Source organism: Acinonyx jubatus, chromosome B3 (assembly GCF_027475565.1).
Source record: "Acinonyx jubatus isolate Ajub_Pintada_27869175 chromosome B3, VMU_Ajub_asm_v1.0, whole genome shotgun sequence".
Lineage (NCBI taxonomy): Eukaryota > Metazoa > Chordata > Mammalia > Carnivora > Felidae > Acinonyx > Acinonyx jubatus.
The window spans coordinates 78,860,924-78,884,421 of NC_069386.1; the positions used below are offsets into that span (position 1 = coordinate 78,860,924).

The 23,498-nt window shown below is 33.9% G+C and overlaps 1 protein-coding gene across 5 annotated transcripts in view; it reads left to right on the forward strand.

The window, feature by feature from the left end:
• The window catches only part of G2E3 (G2/M-phase specific E3 ubiquitin protein ligase), a 66,894-nt gene extending 43,396 nt beyond the window's left edge, over window positions 1-23,498 (forward strand). For all 5 annotated transcript variants that reach the window (XM_027065518.2, XM_027065521.2, XM_053224342.1 and 2 more), the window contains 9 exons: window positions 1,146-1,252; window positions 1,935-2,051; window positions 5,163-5,287; window positions 5,393-5,525; window positions 8,391-8,698; window positions 11,101-11,282; window positions 14,944-15,116; window positions 19,608-19,798; window positions 20,922-23,498. In XM_027065518.2, coding sequence (XP_026921319.1) covers window positions 1,146-1,252; window positions 1,935-2,051; window positions 5,163-5,287; window positions 5,393-5,525; window positions 8,391-8,698; window positions 11,101-11,282; window positions 14,944-15,116; window positions 19,608-19,798; window positions 20,922-21,178 — 1,593 coding nt within the window. In that variant the 3' untranslated portion in view covers window positions 21,179-23,498. The remainder of the gene's footprint in view (window positions 1-1,145; window positions 1,253-1,934; window positions 2,052-5,162; window positions 5,288-5,392; window positions 5,526-8,390; window positions 8,699-11,100; window positions 11,283-14,943; window positions 15,117-19,607; window positions 19,799-20,921) is intronic.

Below are 23,498 nucleotides of genomic sequence, written 5' to 3' on the forward strand. Positions count from 1 at the left end.
TGATATGTGCAATTCCATTTCCTTATAATGTCTTTTGTCCTATTTTCCTGGTAAACCTTTGTTTCCTCTTCCAAATTTTGCTTTGACCTCGCAATTCCTGTGACATTTTTGTCAGGCTCTTACATAGACTTAGGTACTTCTTCCTCTCTCTTCCATGTATATACTTAAAGACACACTCTTTTACAAATTATAATTGTACCTCACAAAAATTCCTTGATATAAGATCTAAGTTATTTTATGTTTCTATTTTTGGTACATAGCATAGTGTTCAGCACCTACACAATGGGGGGTAAATAGTTATTAAATGAATGAATATGTGCTGCTAGTTTTTTTAAATAGAGATTGGCTACTCTTTCTAATAGGTTTATAGTTTTCTGTTTCCTTGTACTCTCTGCCTGAGGGCTCTGTATTTCTATGTGCTGAAAGTGAGAATAGGTTTTATAATTCTCCCCTCTTAGGAAAAAAGTAACTTCGAGATTGAGTTAAAAACAGAACCAAGAATGATTTATAGTAATACTTATTTAAACACCCTTCCAGATGAAGTAAGTCAATATTTTTACTGTTTTATTCACAGAGAGTGAAGGATAACACAATATTTGAGGACAATAATGACATTAGGGGCACCTTGGGTGGCTCAGTCAGTTGAGTGTCTGACTCTTGATTTCGGTTCAGGTCTTGGCCTCATGATAGTGGGTTTGGGTCCCACGTCGAGTTTTGTGCTGACAGCATGGAGGCTGCTTGGGATTCATTCTCTCCCTCTCCCTCTCCCTCTCCCTCGCCCTCTCCCTCTCTCTCTCTCTCTTTCTCTCTCCCTCCCTCTCTCCCCCTCTCCTACTTGCTCTCTCATATAAGTAAACAGTAAAAAAAGAAAATGACCTAAGAAAGAAAAAATAACAAAGGTTGAGAAAAATATGTGAGTGATAGATGTAAAGCTAAGAATAGCCGGTTCATTAACAATTATTTTTGATCATTGGGGGAAAAAATTTCAAAATTTTAGCAATAGAGTAACTTCATTTATCAAAGCTTGAGAACTAGCATAGAAAATTTGTTTTCATAATATATTAAGTAAAAAATATCACATGTTCTGTTAGCTGTTATAATTTATAATTAAATTGTTAACAATGGATTTCTGTTTTCTATTACAGGTTCAAGCAATAAATGCAGGAGTGTTTTTCTTTAGATGCACAATATGCAATAATAGTGATATATTTCAGAAAGAGATGTTGAGAATGGGAATTCATATTCCTGAAAAGTGAGTACCATTTAGCCTTTGACAAAAAAGATAATTTAAATGTAGTATTTAATAACAGTGGAAATAATCAAAATAATCATTTATGAATGATTAAAATTATAAATAAGCAGCCATCTTAAATGGGGAAATGTAAAGCTGCTGCCCCGCCCCCCCCAAACTGCCTCCTTCTTCCCAGATTGCTAGTTCCTGAGGGCAGGGGCTGTGACTTAAATGTCTCATTAATTGACTTACAGTCTCTTAATATCTCAGTGTGTACAATATTAATTGGTTGACTTATACCCAAGTAACAGACTTCACAATGGTATGTATAAATTATCTAAGAGAATCAGGATGTGGTTTAAAGTGTATAAGAAGGATTTTCTTAATACTTAAAGAGGAGGAATCCAGAAATAATGGCACTAAACTTGACGTTTAAAAATTAGAAGTGAAATATTAGGAAAAATGTAAATTTTAGAAAATTTCTAATTTTTCATTTAACATTTGAAAATTCACTGTAAGAATAATTAACTGTAGGATAAAATGACACTAATGGATATATATCTTGAAGAGAATGATTAATCCTAAAAAACAAAAGTTTTATCCTTATTCCCAAGTATGTGGAAAGTTTTTTTTATATCCATTACCAATCCTTTTATGTAAAATTTTAGTTCAAAGTGTATTTTATATCTTTCTTCATTTACAGAGATGCATCTTGGGAATTAGAGGAAAATGCTTATCAAGAACTTCTGCAGCACTATGAGCATTGTGATGTCCGGAGATGTCGTTGTAAAGAAGGGCGAGACTATAATGCACCTGATAGGTATGTTGGGAAGTCCCATGTGTTTAGTGTCCTTATTTAAACCGTCGGTTGAGGAAGTAGTTTTCTAGTTCGTGAAATGTAGTTCGGCTCTTAGAATGTTTGAAGTTTTAACTTGCAGGTATATTTATTAAATGCATTTTTACAGAGAAATTATTGTTGTCCGCATAGTTGTAACTTATTTCTGTGGTGTATTTACTGAGCCTTCATTTTCTAGAGCTACACTGTCCTATATGGTAGCCACTAGCCACATTGACTGTTGAACACTTGAAATGTGCCTACTCCAAATTGAGAAGTGTTTTAAGTGTCTTCATTTGCTAAGCCTGCCTTAACAACAGAAATTTATTTTCTCACCATCCTAGAGATTAGAAGTTCCAGATAGAGGTACCCGCAGGTTTTATTTCTGCTGAAGCCTCTCTCCTTGTCATGCACATGTTTCCCTTCTAACTTTGTCTTCGCATGATTGTACCTCTGCCTGTTTCCTAATGTTCTTTTCCTGTAAGAACACCAGTCATATTAAATTAGGGCCCATCTATATGACCTCATTTTATCTTAATTATGTCTTTAAAGGCCCTATCTTCAAATACAGATACATAGTGAGGTGTACTGGGTTTGGGGACTCCAACTTATGAATTTGGAGGGGACACAATTCAGCCCATAACAGTAAGACAAAAATAACTTAAAGTATTTTGTTAATAAGTTTTATCTTGTTAATAAGTTTTAAAGTATCTTGTTAATATAATTTTTTATATTTGTTTTTATATTGATTACATGTCAAGCAAAATCATATTTTGGAAATGTTGAAATTCGTTTCATCTGTTTCTTTTACCTTTTTCAATCATGTACTAGGAAAGTTTAAATTAAATGACTCGCATTGTGTTTCTTTTGGATGGCACTATTCCATAGCTTAATTTAACTAAAATAACCTAGCAGTATTCTTTTGGATCACTATAAAAAGGGTTTGGCATTTGAAATTTATTGATTATTCTTAAGTACTGTCAGTGGATATTGGCTCTAATCTGAATCAATAATCATTATGTGCCCTCTGTGTACACTGTACTGTGTTGGATACTAGAAATCAAGAGTATCTTCATTTTTTAAGATGTAGAATAAACAGTAACCAATCTAGTTTTGTTGAAATTTATGGAGGATATTTCAATAAATTTTTAATCCCTGTTATGCAATCTTACTTAACATGGCAAGCTGAAACTTAAAGTGCAAAGCAGAATATTGGGAGCCTTGTTTCTCATGGAAAGTGATTTGGCTGGGTAAGATACCTCTTATTTGCAAAGACTCAGCTGATGTCTTGCCAGCTTTGAAAAATTTCCCTAAGCAGCTCTTACCACTCCTGATTTCCCATTCTGGGCTGGGTTTTTTTCTTTTGTGTGCATGTTACAATATGATTGACATTATTCAAGTTTGTTTTTTTCATTAGACTAAAAATTCTTTAAGGGCAGAGATCTTATCAAAGATGGCAAGTGTTGTATATTCTTATGTGACTGATGATCCTGATTATTCATTTGTAAACACCAATAATACCCCCTCTAAAGAGTTGTGCTGACACACAGATAAGATGATGTATATAGATGTGCTTTGTAAACAGTAAGGTATTTTAGATTTTTTTTTTTAAGCTTATTTATTTATTTTTTGAGGGCAGGTTCGGGGGCAAGCACGAGTGGAATCCCAAGTAGGCCCCACACTGTTAGTACAGAGCCTGATGTAAGGCTCAAACCCATGAACCGTGAGATCATGACCTGAGCTGAAATCAAGAGTCAGACGCTTAACCAGTCAAACCACCCAGACACCCAAGCACTTTAGATTTCTAAGAAGCAAATACGTTCATTAATGCTGATATTTTCTAAATTTATTCACCCAGTCAGTAGTTACCAAGCTCCCTTTTCTTTCTAGCAGTTATTCGAGATTGCTATCCCTTCTCATTTCTCCTGGGGCACAATACCTGCCATTTGAATGCTTTTTCTGGTAATCTCACTCCCTCGTCCTAGTGATAGAAAAGCAGTTTTGCTGGAAGGCACCATGGTGTAGTGGTTAGGAGCATGGGCCTGAATGAAGCCGGGTAAACTAGGTTGGAAGCCTCACTGAGACTTACTAGCAGTGTAAATTTAATTGGGCAAGTTATTTACCTGTCTATGCTATGGTTTCCTCTTCTTTAAAATGAAGGGTAACAGTGGTTTTCCCTACATTTTAAAATTACAAGGATTAAACTTTTCGTATAAGAGTGAGAACTGGTCCTAGTGTATATTAAGCGCTGTGCTCTTCTTTCTCTCCATCATCATTTGGCAGAACTATCGGGGGAAGCTGGGGAGACACACAGCTGTAGACCCATATCCCATATCGACACAGAGAGAGATTCACCTATACCTACTGGACGGGAGGGTTTCCAGTTGCCTCTCTCATCACCTACACATCCATGCACTCAGGGAATGTATATCCATTTTGATTCATTGAGGGTCTACTCATAATCAAACGAAAAGTAGGCACCACACCACAACCCATACCCACACCTATACAGAAAACACACATACCACACAGCCTAGTGGGAAACGTGGGGGTGGAGGGGAACAAATAAGAGAATATGAATATGGGCAAGATAGTAACATCTGGATCCTGTTTAGCTGCCCAATATCGGTGTCTGAACAATCTTTTGTAGGAAGTAATTCCTCACATTGAATTGGAAAGATATTTTAGGTAAATAATATATTTAATGAATGCTTCTTCCATGTTGGACACATTCACATAGCAATCTCCCTTTGGCTGTAGTAATTTCCAAATATAAAAGAAATTTTTTCTTTCTTAATCATATTCTTTCTAGTGTTTATATTTTTGTGTATGTGCATGTACATGTTGATATTTAGTTTAGGTCTTTTAAATTAGTGAATATTTAGAGGAGGAGGTTATAAACATAATAAATGAAATAGGAAAAAAATACTTGAAGAAAAAGTAATATAGTATCAAAGCAGATAATCTATTTTTCCTCCTTTTGTAGAAGAGCTGGTTATATGTGGTTATATGTGCTGGCCTATGGTAGTGCTAGTGGTTGGAATTAGACCAAGTTAATACCAAAATGTAAACATCTGTTTCTCTTTATATCCTCAGCAAATGGGAAATAAAGCGCTGTCAGTGTTGTGGTTCTAGCGGAACACATTTAGCTTGTTCCTCATTACGATCATGGGAACAAAATTGGGAGTGTTTGGAATGTAGAGGTATTCTCTACAATTCAGGTAATATTTTGCAATTTTGAATAAAGAATTTTTTTTCAAATGTATATTATTGAAAAGTTTCTTCCTATATTTCTATAATGCTAACATAGGGTTTTAAATTTGCAGAGGATTTCCAAAAAGCCAAAAAGCATACATTACCCAACACTAATAATGTGGGAATAACTGATTGTTTGTTGGAAGAATCATCACCTAAATTACCCAGACAGTCACCTGGAGCCCAGCATAAAGATCTTCTGAGGTATGTATTTTGAATTGGAGAAAAATATAAACTTTTTTTTTTTTTTAAAGTAAGCTCTATACCCAATGTGCAGCTTGAACTCATGACCCCAAGATCAAGAGTCACTTGCAGTAACAACTGAGCCAGCCAGGCAATCCCTATAAAACTCTATTTTGAAAAAAATTACAATAGGAAGTAGCTTTATACACTTAGCATATTAGCTGATCTTAGTATTCTGGAAGAGTGTGTTTTTTCTTTTTCTTTTCCTTTCCTTTTTTTTTAATGTTTATTTTTGAGTGAGAGACTGTGAGCAGGTGAGGGGCAGAGAGGAAGGGGGACAAAGTATCCAAAGCGGGCTCCGTGCTGACAGCAGAGAGAGATCATGACCTGAGCCACAGTCGGACACTTGACCAGCTTAGCCACCAAGCATCCCTGAAAGGCGTTTTTTGTTTCGTTTTTATTTTTGTTGTAATGTTTATTTATTTTGAGAGAGAGAGCAGGGGAGTGGCAGAGAGCAAGGGAGAGAGAGAATCCCAAGCAGGCTCCAGGCTGTCAGTGCACAGCCTGTTGTGGGGCTTGAACTCACAAAACGTGAGATCATGACCTCAGCCAAAATCAAGAGCTTAACCAACTAAGCTACCCAGGTGCCCCTGGAAGAGTGTTTTTTAGACTATAGGACCAACATATCATCATGAAGTCAGTGTAACCGACATGAAAAAAAGAAAAACAGGCTAAAATAGAATGTAAAATATCAGATTGCACTGCACATAGAAAGAATGTGTATGAAATTTATTGTGTACTAAATCATGATGTAAAATACATATTATAGATCATTTTAAAGGTAGTTTAAAATATCAAGTATACTGTGTTACTTTATTAAAAAGGAATCATTTAATATAGATACTATTTTTTTACTTTATAATCATTTGCTTAATATATTTGCTGTCAATGTCAGAGGTCTAAATGTCACCTCTTAGAAAGTTTAAGACATACTTACAAGTATTATTGTATTGTATTAATGCCTAAATATTTTCCTACCTGGTCCGGTTCACCCCTTCCTTTAGGCAACCTGGTGGTCCCCGGCTCCCAGGAGGTCACCATATTGATGCCGAACTTAGCGCAGACACCCGATTGGCATAACGCACTGCAGCCCAGAACTCCTGTGCTCAAGCTATCCTCCTGGCTCAGCCTCCCTAATGGCTGGGACTACAGGCGCGCACCACCGCGCTCAGCGATGCTTAAATATTTTCATAAAAGCAAAATAAGTAACTTTAAAATCATTCATAAACATTTAAATAAGACTAGAATTACAACCTTATTCTGTGTCAGGTATTTATTCAGCCGAAGTTAAGATTTTTAAGTATATATAACTTTACAAAGGAGCTTATGAAAAAAAACAGACAAGTAACATTATAGTAGCTAAACATGTTGAAATATTTTTTGTTAACAATAGTATCAAGTTTAAACTGAGAAAGTAAAGAATTTCTGTGAAAATATTTGATAACTAGATTTATGGATAGAAATGGAATATGAAGTATTCCAAAAGTGTTTGAATATGAAGTTATTTCAAAAAGTAAAGAATTGCTGTTGTAAGATACCACTTGTGTTAACTGAAAATCTGTTAAAAATGTTTTTATATTACTTTTAGTATCAAAAAAGATGTTCACCTTAGTTTTAAAAATTTTAATATGTAGGTTTCCAAAGATGTTATACCAGGGAAGTTTGATTCCTTGTTCCATGCTTTAACATCATATTCTAAAAGAATAGCATTGGCATTTCCATTCCAGGCAGGAGCAAGAAATCAACCTGCTACATGAAGGCATACTTCTGAAGGATAGTCTTAATTTCCAAAAGACTGGTTTTCCTGCAACTTGGGTTAATGAATAGTGAAGAGGGTTGTGTGAAGAAAAAAAGGCTGACTCACATTGGCACATTATAATGTTTTAGGATGAGAAAAAGTTATACTTGATGTAGACAGATGATCCATGGACATTGCTCCAAACAGAATTATTTTGAGTACATTAATTCCATGTACAGATGGAGAAATTGAGGCGGGGACAATTGAGTCAGTCCATATGATTGCCTGGAGGTCTTATCAAGACACAGATTGCTAGGCCTCACGCTCAGAGGTTCTGGTTCTGTTTACCTGTTGTGTGGCTCAAGAATTTGCATCTCTGGGGCACCTGGCTGGCTCAGTCAGTGGAGTATGCAACTTTTGATTTCAGGGTTGTGGGTTTGAGCCCCACATTGGGTGTCAAGATAACTTAAAATCTTGAAAGAAAAAAAAAAGAATTTGCATTTCTAATAAGTTTCCAGATGATGTTGCTGCCGTTGGTTTGGAACCACACTCTGAGAATTACTGGTCTATACTAAAAAGTACGATTTAAAGGGTTGTGAATTGTGTTTATAATATTAGCTCTGCTGTTAACTAACTCTATGATTAAAAATACATTGTGTAATCTCTTACAACTGTGGTTTTCTCATAGAGTAAGCAAAGATTATATTTGTTCTATTTTTAAAGGATCTCGTGAACTTGAAATACACTTAAGCAACTGTTTATTATAGCCATTGGCCAAGATGGTGAGATTCTGAGCTTCTGACTCTTATATCTGAATCTACTAAAATGATCAAATTTGATATAAAGATCTATCAACATTCTCATAAATCATTTTTGACATTACATTTTAATTTGGTAGGAAATTGGGAAGAAGTCAAGAATTTAGAATCAAATCAAATAATAGGGGACCTGTTGTGTGCTTTTGGGTGGGAGTTGGTGAAGAACTTCCTTTTAATGTAGTTTTCTATTTTTTATTGGCTATATAACTGCTGTGTCACATGAAGTACTTTAGAGTACTTAACTTTTATGTTTAAATTCATGTTTTGTAGGCAAGGCAGCAAATTTAGAAGAGATATATCAACAATAATAATGGAATTAGGATTTCAAATTAAAAAAAAAGCTAAAAGATTATGGATTAATAAAGCCAATATCTGGAATAGTGCCTTAGATGGATTCAGAAATCAAAACTTTAATCCTTCATACACAATTGAAGTAGCATATGTTAATGAAAATGATAATTTTGGAAGAGAACATCCTGGATCAAAGCAAGAATTCCTAAGTCTCTTAATGCAGCATCTTCAGAATTCACCAATATTTGAAGGGTCCTTGTCTAAGAACTTGTCTCTAAATTCTCAAGGTAATTGTTTTATTTATTATTGTACCTACTGAAGATACCATGTATAAAGAAGGAGATAGTTGGTTAGAATTACTATTCTGTCCTGTGGTCGAAATGTATAGTTCACTTTGTTAATAAAATACCGATTGAATCACAGAAAAGAGAAGGGGGAGTGATACTTTTACAAGTAAATTTTATAGTGAAACGTTTTTTATTTAAGAATATGCTTAATTTCTTTATAACAAATATCCTCCTTGGAGTGAATTCATAATTAACTGTAGCTTCTTAAAAATGTACTTTATATTCATTGTAATTTCATTTGAATAATGTAGCCAAATGGAATGGATGATTATTTGAGCCCTTCTTGTTCACATATTTGGAGTTTGCTGATAGGATGTTTCTTTACAACCTAGGATTTTTATCAGATACTATTCTGGTCCATATGTAATGGATTTTTTTTTTTTTATTTTTTTTAATCTTTATTTTTGAGAGAGACAGAGACAGAGCAGGGGAGGAACAGAGAGAGAGGGAGACACAGAATCTGAAGCAGGCTCCAGGCTCTGAGCTGTCAGCACAGAGCTCGATGCGGGGCTTAAACTCACGAACCGTGAGATCATGACCTGAGCCGAAGTCGGACGCTTAACCGACTGTGCCACCCAGGCGCCTCTGTAATGGATTTTTTAATGTACTTTTGCTTTCAAGAATTTTTTGTGTGAAATTATGTATATGATACTTCTCTGGTAAGGAATTAAAACATGCATCTCAGAAGATGGTTAAAAAACCTTTTTTAATTAAAAAAAAAGCATGGTTAATTCTAGCACTGTTTAGGAGCTTTTATACCACTTTTGCTGTAATAGGAAATTTGAAAGAAGTCTCATTTTATTCCATTTGAATTTCCTTCTATGTATGTCATAGAACTTACTTCCTCACTTTTGCCTGAATCATTAAAATAATTGAGAACTATCAAGATTTATTTGTATTATATGCACTACACTGAGTTTAATTCTAAACTCCTTTTAAAAAACAAAAAACAACAACAACAAAACACACTCCAAATAATCAGCAGTGTTAATTCAAGATAGTTTTGGTGCAGTGAATGAGTGCATGAATTCACAAAATCTGAATTCAGTTTCGTACACATCTGCTTCAGTAGTTTTACATCCTTAGGTTAATTATGTAGCCCTCTCTGGAACTCAGGGTGTTCAACTATAAAATGTGACTGCTAATACATTGCATATAAAGTTATTGTTGAGGAGATTTCATTTAGTTCATGTATTGATAATGTTACTTATTAATAATTTGCTCAGAACAATTTTAAGGAAAATTTACATGATATCTTCTTGATTTATCAAAGTACCTAAAACATTTTATTTATTTTTAAGTTTTTATTTTAATTTAAGGTAGTTAACATACAGTGTTATATTACTTTCAGGTGTACAATATAGTAACTTGACACTTCATGTATCACCCTCTGCTCATCATGACACTCCTTAGTCCCCATTACCTATTTAACACATCCCCCCACCTCTGTCCCCTCTGGTAATCATCTGTTTGTTCTCTATTCTTAAGAGTCTGTTTCTTGATTTGTGTGTGTATCTCTTTCTCTCATATTTTTCCCTTCGCTGGTTTGTTTTGTTTCCACATATGAGTGAAATCATGGGATATTGGTCTTTTTCTGACTTACTTCACTTAGCTAAAACATTTTAAATGATAATTTTAAAAATATTGAAATCTGTGATTACATGGTAAGATAGCATATACTGTTGGGAGTAAATTTGTGCCATTTGGAAGATAATTTAGCGCTATGTATCAACAACCTTAAAAATGTTTACGTCTTTTGAACTACTAGCATATGTAGGAATTTATAGTAATCAAGTAACCAAAGATATATAAACAAGAATATGGAAATAGGTGTTAATATTGTGTCTCATATAATTGAAAATGTAACTTAGCTAACATAGCCATTATAAGATGGTTTACATTGTAGCACATTTGTAAATTAGTCTTAATACATTTATTAACTGTAAATTTGAATAATTTTGAATAACATAGAAAAAGTTTACAATATAATAAGTGAAAAAATGCAGAAGTCAAACTATTTGTGTATATAATAATATACATATGAGAAATTTACATCAAAATGTGCACACTGGTTATTCTGGTGATAGGATTATAGGTGATTTTTGTATTAAAAGATTTTCTGTATTTACATTTTTCTATTATGGGTCATTTTTTATTCAGAAAAATATATTTAGGTGAGATCTATATTTTATACATGATTCTAATTTCTGTGAATTAAGTTATTTTACATTTATTTAAGTTTTTGGGTATTTAATTTTACTGTATATGTATTCATCACATATGATGGTTATCTTATAATAATAATATAATTATATTTGATGTATTTTTATCTGTATTTACAGCTCTGAAAGAGAATCTTTACTATGAAGCTGGCAAAATCCTTGCCATTTCCTTGGTTCATGGTGGTCCTTCACCTGGTTTCTTTTCTAAAACCTTGTTTAACTGCCTTGTTTATGGACCAGAAAATACCCAACCAATTTTAGACGATGTTTCAGACTTTGACGTGGCGCAAATGATAATCAGGGTAAGAAATGTACTTGTTTATTAAAATAAAGACTATATTCTAGTTATATTTGAATATAAATGATGGACCTATGATAGAATAATACTTCTCTTTTTGTGGTAGTTAAGGTGTATCATCAGTTCTGTTTACCAGCAGGGTTCACAACCAGTTAAGAGATAGATGTTAAGTAAGGTCAGACAACTAGAGATCAAAAGGCCAGGCTTAATGTTGATACAACCAATTGGATAATGTGACTTTGGTCTTTGGTCAAAATGGCTTGTTAACACTTCTCAGAATTAGATGGATTTATCTACCCTGCTAGAAACAACATAAGGCAGGCTCCTTATTGCTTGCTAGAGAGCAGATGAAAGTGTACTTTCCTACAGGCACATGGATATGAAGAGAGCAAGGACTTGGCTTATCAGTCAAAAAACTTACTCTAACTCCTACAGGGAGATAAGAGTGCTAGGTGGAGAGAAGGACAAGGCTGAATTTCTTCTTTATGGAAACAGTGGGGAGACTCAGTGTTTCCACCTAAAAATAGTTATGATTTTTTGAGCCCTGTACTACATATGACCTTAAAAACAAAATTTAACTATCATAATGCCCTATAAGTATCCCTGTCTGCATATGTGTTACTGATTTGGAAACTAATGGAGACACTGAAATCCATTCAACTTTTTTTCCTTTAACCTCCTTCCTGCTTAAGCCTACTCTGTTGTCTCAATTGATAGGTAGTATAGTTTAATGTTTAAAAGCACATGCTCAGAAGTCAGATTTTAATTTAAAATAAGTGCTATAAACTGTGTAACCTTGGGCATATCAGTTAATCTTGTTAAGCCTCAGTTTTAAAACTACAAAGTAAGAAAGATGGAAGTCTGTCTTTTTAATTTGGCCCAAAACACTTCATCCTAAAATGGTAGTTTAAATTAACCCTTTAACTCTTCAACTTATTTTTCCTTTTTTCCTCTTTACTAAAACATGTACTTTATTATAACTTCATTGTTTCAGCTTCCTCTTTCATATTCATTTCTTCTTATAGTCAGGCTTCTGTTCCCACCACCATTATCCCAAGTTCCCTAGTTTGTAGTGATCTCCAGGGATCTAAATCACCATATGCAAAGGCCTTTCTTTCCTCATCTCCTTTTGTAATCACGACTGTCTTGGAATTCATCTCTACAGTTTTTTTGTTTTTTTTTTAATATTTACTTCTTCCTACTCCTGAAACTTGGGGTAGTTTTTAGGTTTGTCTTAACAGTCCTCACTCTGTACTATTTGGAAACCTTCTCCTCGCCCATAACCTTCTAAATGATTCCCAGACTTGTGTTGTTTACAGCTCTAGACTTTTATATCAAATAGGATCTGAATCTTGCTGACACACTAAGCCAAATATATTTAAGACAGAACTATTTTTTCCCCAGAATTTGTGGGGTTTTTTGCCTGATTTTTGTTTTCAAGAGATTTCTTATTTCCATGCCTTTCTGGAGAATGGGTCATTTTCATTCCTCCGTATTCTATCAGTGTGTGTCAAGTCATCTGTCTCTAAAAGTGGCTTATCTTCAGCCCTTCCTTCTTATTTCAAATGCACTTACTGTACCAAACTCAAATTATGTCTAGGCTTAAATAATTAGGATATTATTCTAATATTCTTATTCAGGATGATTCTTTGAAAAGTAGTTATGACCACATTGCTTTCTTCCTCAGGAATCTTCAGTGACTTCTCAATACCTATTGAACAAAGTTAGGCTCTTCATTAGGGCATTTAAGACTTCCAGCCCTCCTCATGGCTTTATCTACTCCTATTTCTGTGCTCCTATCCATGTTTGTTCATTCATTTAGTTAACAAGTAACTAGGTACCCTATACTGGTTCATCACTGAAGATAGGGTAGTGAACCAAAGTCCCTGCTTCCTTGAAATTTACATTTTAGAGGGAGAACAGAAGATAAATAAATATATAATATACTGTCATGTAGTAAAATGTATTATAAAAATAAGTAAAACAGGGGGCACCTGGGTGTCTCGGTCAGTTAAGTGTCTGACTTTGGCTCAGGTCACGATCTCACAGTTTGTGAGTTCAAGCCCCACATTGGGCTCTGTGCTGACAGCTCAGAGCCAGGAACCTGCTTCAGATTCTGTGTCTCTTCCTCTCTCTGCCCCTCTCCCACTCATATTCTGTTTCTCTCTCTCTCTCTCTCTCTCTCTCTCTCTCTCTATCTCTCTCTCTGTCTCAAAAATAAACAAACATTTAAAAAAATAAGTAAAACAGAGTAAGAGAGGAGATAATGTTTGGGGTATAATAAGTTGGAGCTTAGTCTTAGCTTCCCTAACAGAGACCCCAACAGATACTCATATCTCCAAAACTTGTTATCTAGATTTTAGTGTAGAGTCTGACAAATTATGGCTGTAGGCCAAGTCTGGCCTGCTGCCTCTTGTATTATAAATAAAAGTTTTATTGGACTACAACCCTACCCATTTCCCATTTGTTTTGTGTCTGTGACAGCTTTCACACTATAGTGGCAGAATTGAGTAGTTGCAACAGACACCCTATGGTTCACAAAGTGTAAAATGGTCTCTGGCCTTTCAGAGGGCTTCTATTTTAGCAGTATAGTTATGATACACCAAGTCATCTAGGGAATTGGATTCCCTCATCTCTTGTGTAATCATGATATTGTCTTCATCTACATGAAGGTTGTTCTTAAAGGAGGAAATAGAAGTAGAGTTCAGAGAAGTTTGACACTCACATTCCATCAGACAGCTCTTAATCACGTATAGCCACATTGAGCTGTAAGGAAAGTTTGGCTGTGTGCCTAACTAAAACTCAGGTTGGGTTTGGGGGCATAAGGTAATATTACCCAACTGTTAGTCTCTGAGTGTGAAGGTAGTTTTTTGATGAGGGTAGTCAGAAAAAACTTCTGGGATTTCAGCAGAGATCTGAAATGAATGAGGAAAATCATGTAAATCTCTGAAAAAAGTCTTTTGGAAAGAAGAAATAAAAAGGAAGTTTTCTATTCAAATAGACTATTGACTGTTTTCTATTTTTTTTTTTTTTTTAAGTTTGTTTATAGCGAGGGAGGGGCAGAGAGGAGAATACCAAGCCCCTGTACCATCAGCGCGGAGCCTGATGCGGGGCTCCATCTCAAACCATGAGACCATGACCTGAGCCAAAATCCAGAGCCAGACGATTAACTGACTGAGCCACTCAGGCACCCTGACTGCTTCCTATATTTAATCTTTCTTTCCCTGTGTAATTTTGTTAAAGAGCTAACCTATATGGAAGTGTCTGGCATATAAATGGTCAAGAATTTCTTTGTTTTATGTTGTTCCCTCAACTATTCTTTTGATTCTATCCCTCTTTTAAGTCTTAGCTGATACTGTCTTTCATGAAATCTCAGGTTATCTCATTTGCCTCTCATGCTATGTAACTGTTCTGTGTCAATTGTTGCCTCAGATGTAAATAAATTTCTATATTAAAGTGGCATTATACTCTATGTTTCTTGAAGGCAGAAATTTACACTTTATTAAACTGGATTGCCATACATTTATTATAGAAAAATAATTCTTGATATACTTTCACTCCACTCTGGTGTTCTCTAGAATTAAATTTAAAGTAGTAAGTGTCATTTGAATGTAAATATCATTCACACGTAAATGGGTAAACTGGGTATATTTTCTTCATTATAGGTAAATACTGCAACAACTGTGGCTGACTTAAACTCAATAGTAAATGAATGCTATAACTATCTCGAGCTTATTGGATGTCTAAGACTTATAACATCAATAAGTGACAAATACATGTTGGCAAAAGATATACTAGTTTACCATGTAATTAAGAGAGTCCAAGCACCCTTTGAAAGGTAAGTTGTTTATATGATTCTCTCAAATTACATGTTTAAAGTGATTGTGTTATAATGTTAGATATATTTGATAAAAATTTAAGCTATTTTAAATAGTGCTTTAAAACTAATGTCTTAAGGATAGTTACTGTTCTAACCCTTTTATATGGAGTTGTGTAAATGTCTCATACTTGGGTAGGAAAAGTAATCATTGTCTCAACTTATAATTATTTTTCTAAATAAAAAATACTTTAAATTTCTTAGCATATAAGCCAACTATTCGATTTCTACTCATTCACTTAATAACTATTTATTGAGCACCTGTTGTCTGCTGGGTAATAAGTACTAAGCATTCTTTGATTAACAAGGTAGGTGTGAGCTTTGCTGTTTGTTAGCTTAGAACACTGGTCTTCAAACTTTTTGTTCTAGTCACCCTTAAAAGAAGTTTGGAAATTTACGGTTCTCACATTTTTTCTATTCTCATAATATAAAATACATATGAAAGTAAGCATACTGGGGCACCGTGTAATCACCACACAAATCTAATAATTACTAGTCAGCCTGTGGCCAGTCTTGTTCATTTACCTTTGTTAATCCATAGATTTAAATACATTTGATGCGTTCAAAACCATTACACTTAAGTTCTAATTGTCTCCATATTTTGCCATTGTAAATCTTCTTTTGTTTCTTTTGAGTTTTGTTTTTTTTTTTTTAATGTCTCTTTATTTTTGAGAGAGAGAGTGCAAGCATGAGCGGGAAAGAGGCAGAAAGAGGGACAGAGGATCTAAAGTGGGCTTGGAGCTGACAGCAGTGACACGATGTGGGGCTTGAACTCATGAAACCATGAGATCATGACCTGAGTTGAAGTCGGACACTCAACTGACTAAACCATCCAGGCGCCTCTTTTTTGAGTTCTTCTGATGTTAACCTTAATGATCTATGATAGCTTTCTTGCTGTATGGTATGATGAGGTCTTTCAGGCTCTGTTTTGCATTTTGAACTAAGGAACCTTTGTTTCTTTGAAAGGGGAATAGTATTTGAAAAATACAATCTGGATGCTAGGAATGCTTATTTTTGCCAGATTAGTCACTGTTTTTAGGTCTTTTCAGTGGAGCCAAACTAGGAAATATAGGACTGTTTTGGTTTGGTTTCAGGTTTTTAAGGTAAAAAATATATTGGCTTTTAGTGATAACTTCAAATTCACTACTACAAGATTTTTAACTTTTTCTTTGCTCCATGTTGAGAATCTTAATTGTCAACAACACAGGAGAATTAAAGTATGAAATAATTACTCACTTGATTTATTCCACATTTCATTAATAACAGTCTCAAATAACATTACCAACATTATCACCAATACCATATTAGTAGTGAAAACAGATTAACATTTTTCTAGAGCTGTGTAAATTATTGTATTTTAAAAACATTTGGAATATTCTGTTTTTATACTACTAACTGAATATACATTTTATTTTCATTTTTTATTTTTAATAATTTTTACTTATTTTTCTTTTTTCTTTCTTTCTTTTTTTTTTTAGCATTTATTTATTATTGAGAGAGAGAGACAGAGCATGAGCATGGGAGGGGCAGAGAGAGGAGGAGACACAGAATCCGAAGTAGGCTCCAAGCTCTGAGCTGTCAGCACAGAGCCCTATGTGGGGCTCGAAGTCACAAACCATGAAATCATGACCTGAGCCAAAGTCAGACGCTCAACCTACTGAGCCACCCAGGAGCCCCTACTTATTATTTTTATTAATGTTTATTTCCTTTGAGAAAGAGAGGGTGAGAATGGACGTAAGTTGGGGGGGGGGGCAGAGAGAGAAAAGTGGGGAAAGAGAGAATCCCAAGCAGGCTCCTTTCCATGCTCAGTGCAGAGCCCAACGTGATGCTGATCTCACCACTGTGAGATCGTGACCTCACATCAAGAGTCAGATGCTTAATGGATTGAGCCACCCAGGCACCTCTATTTTTTGTGATTTTTAAAAATTTTGTTTTATTTTAAAATAATGTCAAATATTTGCATGGTTCCAAAGTCTAATCTATAATGAAAGTATATTGAAAGAACTCAGAGGCACCTGGGTGGCTTAGTCGGTTAAGTGTCCGATTTTTGATTTTGGCTCAGGTCACCATCTCACAGTTTGTGAATTCAAGCCCTGCATTGGGCTCTGCACTGACAGCACAAACCCTGCTTGGAATTCTCTCTTTCCCCACTTTTCTCTGTCTGCCCCTCCCCAACTTGTGTCCATTCTCACCCTCTCTTTCTCAAAAAAAAAAAAAAAAAAAAAAAAAAAAAAAACTCAGCTCTGTGATAACCAGTTGTATTCAGAGGGGTATTGCTTTCATCTTTATCACATTCACCTTTCATTCCCTGATGAAGTAATCATTTTAGTGATTTTCATTGTGTATCTTTCTATTATTTATGCGTTTAAAAAATTTTTTTAATGTTTATTTATTTTTGAGAAACAGAGAGAGACTGAGTGGGGGAGGGGCAGAGAGAGAGAGAGGGAGAGAGTATCCGAAGCAGACTTCAGGCTCTGAGGTGTCAGCACAGAGCCCGATGGGAGGCTCAAACTCATGAGTCATGAGATACGACCTGAGGGAAGTCAGGCACTTAACCGACTGAGCCACCCAGGCACCTCTACTTGGGGTTTTTTTTTAATGATAGCAGATAAATATTTGTGTGAATGTGTACTAATTTCTTTTATTAGATAAATAGTAACATACCATCCACTCTTTTTTCTGGTCTTTTTTTTTTTTTAATTGGCAATATATTCTGGAGATCACTCCACAGTAGAAAATACTTGTAGTTTAGAATCTCTATCACATGGCCTTTTCCTCTCTGTGTCTCTTATAAAGAGACACTTTATAATCCACTTGTCATTGTATTTAGACAGCCCAAGTAATCTAGATAGGATGATCTCAAGATCTTTAATTACATTTATTTAGACCTTTTTTTCCAAAGGAAAAAGTCTACGTCTTTTCAGTCTACGTCAGGATGACTGACAGTATTAGGGTTTGTTTCTGGCACATCTCTAGAGCTAGAGCATGGGAACAAACTTGGGAATTTGCATGCCTGATACAATTCCTCTGCAAGTGGTTTGTAATAGGGTGGTAGAGGGGTATACAGAGAAATGAGCAGCTAAAAGGGATTTCAGAAAAGGAAATTCATAGGACTAGGTAATAAGGGATGGAAGAGGAAATAGTTAAGGATGACTTTTAGATTTAGCTATCCTAATTTGAGGGATAATGGAGGCATATACTGTCAATTATGGTTCAGATTCTGGTAGTAAGCTAATTAACTTTCTTTTGGACTTGATAATTGTTTGGTTGCTTGGAATATATGGTAACAATTAGCCTGTTGGGTATGTTTCTGGGCTGGAGGTAATAGATTTTATAGTGATGAGTGAGTGTATACCTGCTAAATACAGCCATGGGAGAGGGTAAGGGAGAAGAGAAATTGGCCTTGTTACAGATCAATGAGGGAGAAACAGCAACATTTAAGGCAAAATAAAGAAAGACAAAGCTTTGTAAGAGCCTGAAACGATCTGGCCAGAGAAATAAGAGAAACCAGAAGACTGATGCTGTAGAAGGAGATCATTCATGAACTTAGGGCAGTTTTTCCTCAGATACAGACAGTAATGGAATAAAAGTGAATAGGAAATAAGCAAATGAAGATAGTGAATGTACATTAATCTTTCAAGTGGGTGGTCTCCTACTTGACCATCTACTTAGAAAGGAAAACAGATGGGATTGAAAGAATTTTTTTTTTTCTATTTAAAGATGGGAAAGATAAGCACATTTCTGTGCTCTGGAGGAAAAGCCAATAGAAAAGGAGATGAATCTGTAGCAGGTACCTAAGAAGGTGGGTAGGGGATCTAGAGCCACAGGTAGGGCTCAGTCAGTCTGATAGGCAAAAATAAACCTCCATTCTTCCTTACTAGTAAGAATGTGCATTTTTAAAAGTTTACTTGTATTTTGTTAATTACCCATTCATATTTAGCTCATTTCCTATTAGATTGTTCTTTCAGAAAAATGACTTCAATTTTTTGTATATTAGAGAAATTAGTTTTCTGTCATGTATATAACAAACATATTCCCACTTTTTTTTGTCTTCTTAATTTCTTTTTAGCAGTACATATTTTAATTTTTTTATGTGGCTAAGATTTATTACTACTATTTTTCTTTGCATTCTCCAGGCATCTTCATTCTTCTACCAACTAACTTTGCAGTGTAAAATACTTCACATGTCTACTTTTTTCCTTTTAAAAAGTTGTTAGCTTAATTTATAACTAGTTTATAAACTCAAATAATGTGAGCAGATAAAATATTAATTTTATATTAGTATACCTGTTTGTTATTGATTTAAAAGTATCATATCATGTATATCTATATTATTATATATTTTTCCTCATATGTAAGTATATGTGGTAGTAAATTAGCTAGAAATGTTAATTTGTAATTGTAATACCAAACACATGTATAAATGTTGGCTTATTGTTTATTTCTCTTAAGTTTTAAGCAGGGTCTGAAAACTCTTGGTGTTTTGGAGAAAATTCAGACTTACCCAGAAGCATTTTATAGCATCTTCTGTCATAAACCTGAGAATCTTTCTGCAGAAATCCTTAGTGATCTTTTTACAGTCCGCACATTATCCAATGTACAGTCTTTGGGGTTTTGGAACAGTTATTTACAGGCTGTTGAGGGTATGTGGATGTTTTATTTTTTTTTAATTGTCTTAGAAAAGTTGTTATAGTATATTAGTTTATTTCTTTGAGTTTTGCTTTTTGGTAATAAGACTTTTCATCTAACTCCATATTTACAGAATGTATTTCAAGACAAGTTTATATGACTGAGTTAAAAGTGATCAGGAAGGATTACAAAGTTAAATTTTGCAATATATTGTCCTCTTGATAATTTGAGGTGAAAGGCATTCTTATGTGTAATTTTAAGAAACAAAACAGATGAACATAGGGAAAGGAGAAAAAATAAGAGAGAGGGAGGCAAACCATAAGACTCAATTATAGAGAACAGACAGAGTTGCTGGAAGGGAGGTGGGCAGCGGGATGGTTTAAATTAGAGTGATGGGCATTAAGGAGGGCACTTGCTGTGATGAGCATTGGGTGCTGTATGTAAGTGGTGAATCACTAAATTCTACTCCTGAAACTGATATTGCACCGTATGTTAATTAACTGTTATTTAAATAAAAACTTGAAAAATAAATAAATAGGGGATTGCCACAGCATAGAGTAATCCTAAAACTAGTCATCGATTTCATCTTTTGCAATGTTAAGTTAAATTGAATTATTCTTCATCCATTGCTTAGGGCTATGGAAATGGTAAATATCATTGAGCATTAGCTATGTAAAATCATTCCATTTAAATTGAGCAGGAAGGATTTAAATTTTAGTTAAAATTCTTTTTAGGTGGGCTGTTTAGTTGTTTTACACCATTTATTTTTCCTCTCTGCATTTGATGAACTAGTTTCTTAAATAGGGATGATCCGGAAATGGTTTAAAATTATTTTTATTATTATGCCCACTGAACCTCTTTAATTATATGATAATTTTATATTAGAGAAGGCATTCGAATGTATAATGAGTAGTTCTACTAAATGATTTTCTGACTTCTACTTTGAGGTTCAAATAAACATTTATTGGATGTACAGTTTTCCTCTTATTACATTTGATCTGGTGATTTAGTTTGTCTAAGATAGATGTTAGATTCTCTGCCTTTAAATATTCATTCACTGTCTAGTTGGGAAAGAGTCTATGATGATAGCAATATATATAACATGGATTTATTTTTCTTTTTTGGTAAACTTTTCAGATGGTAAATCTGCAGTAACAATGGAAGACATTCTTATTTTTGCAACTGGTTGCAATTCCATTCCACCAGCTGGATTTAAACCCACTCCTTCAATTGAGTGTCTTCATATGGATTTTCCTGTCGGAAACAAGTGTAATAACTGTTTAGCTCTTCCAATCACCAATACATATCAAGAATTTCAAGAAAATATGGATTTTGCCATAAAAAACACTCTAAGACTAGAAAAGGAAGAAAGTACTCACTACATTGGACATTAAATGTTTTGAACAAAGACGTGCTTCTTTAAAAGCTGCTATTGATACTTTTTGTTTCAGAAATCTGTCCATCATCATTTTGGAACAAACTTGTCAGCTTCTTGGCCCAATAAAATTTATGGTATGAACATAAAGGAATGTTTTGGCCATTTAAGCTAAAAACTTTTTGTGTTAAAGTATACCAGTCAAAGTTGATATTTTTCTATTTTCTTAAAATACATGCTTCATAAACTTTAATATAAATAGTTTTAAAATAGCTGTACAGACTTTTTTCAAGTATAATAGCATGGTATATATATATATATATATATATATATATATATGGGGGAAAAAAACTTGTATTCACTATTTCTGCAAATTAGTATTAGTAACAGGATGCCACAATGTTTTTTCTAGTTTTACAAAATTTTCAAATTATTTCTTATTTTATTTTAAAGCATTAAATAGAAAAGCTAATTGATAAATCCTGTTATATAAATCAAAGGCATATATTCCAGGGAACGTGTTATAAGTGTTTTTTTCTTTTTTCTAGGATGGCACTAAATTGATTAAAAATGCTTTTAGATTACTGATTTATATTAAAACAGACCTTCACTGCAATTAGATTATGCCTAATGGGAAGTATTATATGAAAAGCAGAATTGCACAAAGATTCTAAAATCTATGGACATTCCATATAGTCTTAAGAACACTTCTGAGGTGGATAAAATATAGTTGAAAATACCTAAGAAAGTGTCTTCTTTAAAGCCTTGTCTTTAATCATAGGATTTTTTTCCCCTCTCTGTATCCCCTGTGTCGTATTAAATCACATTATGTCTGATCCAGAATCATTTTTGGTGTCTCAGTTATCTCAGTGGATCGCCATGTGGTAGGTTTGACTATTTGACAGTTATTTATTACCAAGATGGTTGTATGATAGGTAAACTGGTACCACTGTGTTATACAGTTATCTTCTTTGCTCTTGAAAGATATTGTTATTATAAAAGCAACCTAGAAACACGTAAGAAAGAAATGCAAATAGAATGAAAAACCCACTCTGATGTCACCATGCAGAATTAACTACAGTGTTTCATTGTATCTTACTATAAACTCTTTACCTTTCCTTGCCTTTTAAACTTTATTAATGTTACTAAAAATTAAAGAACACCTAAAAGTAACAAAAAAAATCATATAATAACAATTTGAAGATACATGGTCCCATGGTCACATCCCCATGTGTATGTTCTTACAAAAGAAGAAAGTGGAAAAGTCTTTATGTCCCTAATCTATTATCAAATATTAAATGGGTTTTCCACCAAGGTAAATTGGATAAGAGGTAAATCTTTATGAGAGGTTGGTTTTAATCACATTTTTTAAATATACATAGATAATCAACTATCATCATATTCTCCCCAAGACATCCTTTAATTATTGATACTTTTTAAAGGAAAACAACATATCTCTTAATACCAAAGGAAAACTAAAACATAATCCTAATACAATTTCCTTTGTTACACTTACTGACAGACCCAGCAAATTACAGTTTCATTTTAACTTGAAGTTTTTAAGAACTTGACACAAGGCATGTCTTTGTCTTGAATTGTTAAATTATCAAAAGTAATTAAAGGATTAATAAAAGTTTGAATACCTAATATAAACTTCAAATTTTCCATATAGCTTTTATTCTAAATGTGATGATAAATTGGATATTTCTCAACCCTACCTAGATTTTATGAAATTAAAACCAAATAACCTAATTAAAGCTATTTTCTGGTCATTTGTAGTTTTAATTTCTCCTGAAGTGGTAATTAAAACTGATGAAATTTCACACAGTTTTTGGGTAGGGTAGGGTTTGTATGGAAGCAATATGCTTGGTTGGCGATAACTAGAAACAGTATTTCAGTTCCTCATTTCACTATGTTATGTGTAGACAGGGACTTAGGGATAAGGTATGATGTAAATAATAATTTAGGATATTCACATTTTAAAGTGAAGCATACTTATTGCAAAGCATCTTCTGGGTTTAAGGATGTTCCATTAATTTGATATTTAGGTTAATCTGTATAGTCAAGGCATAGTAGAGAATCCTATATTTATTTTCTTCAGTGTTACTATGTCAAATGGTTAATATTGTGATTGTTCTTTTTCTTTTTTCTATTCATTTTTATAGCCAGTGCACAACTCTTACTGACATTGAATTTCTAAAGTCATTATGCTATGAAACCTTATCAATGTGTATTTGTATTTCCTAACTGTTTGAGTTGTCAAAATGCCATATATTTCAAGTTTGTTTTCCATTGGTCTCAATATTGAAGAAAACCATAAAGTCACCTATTACACATCT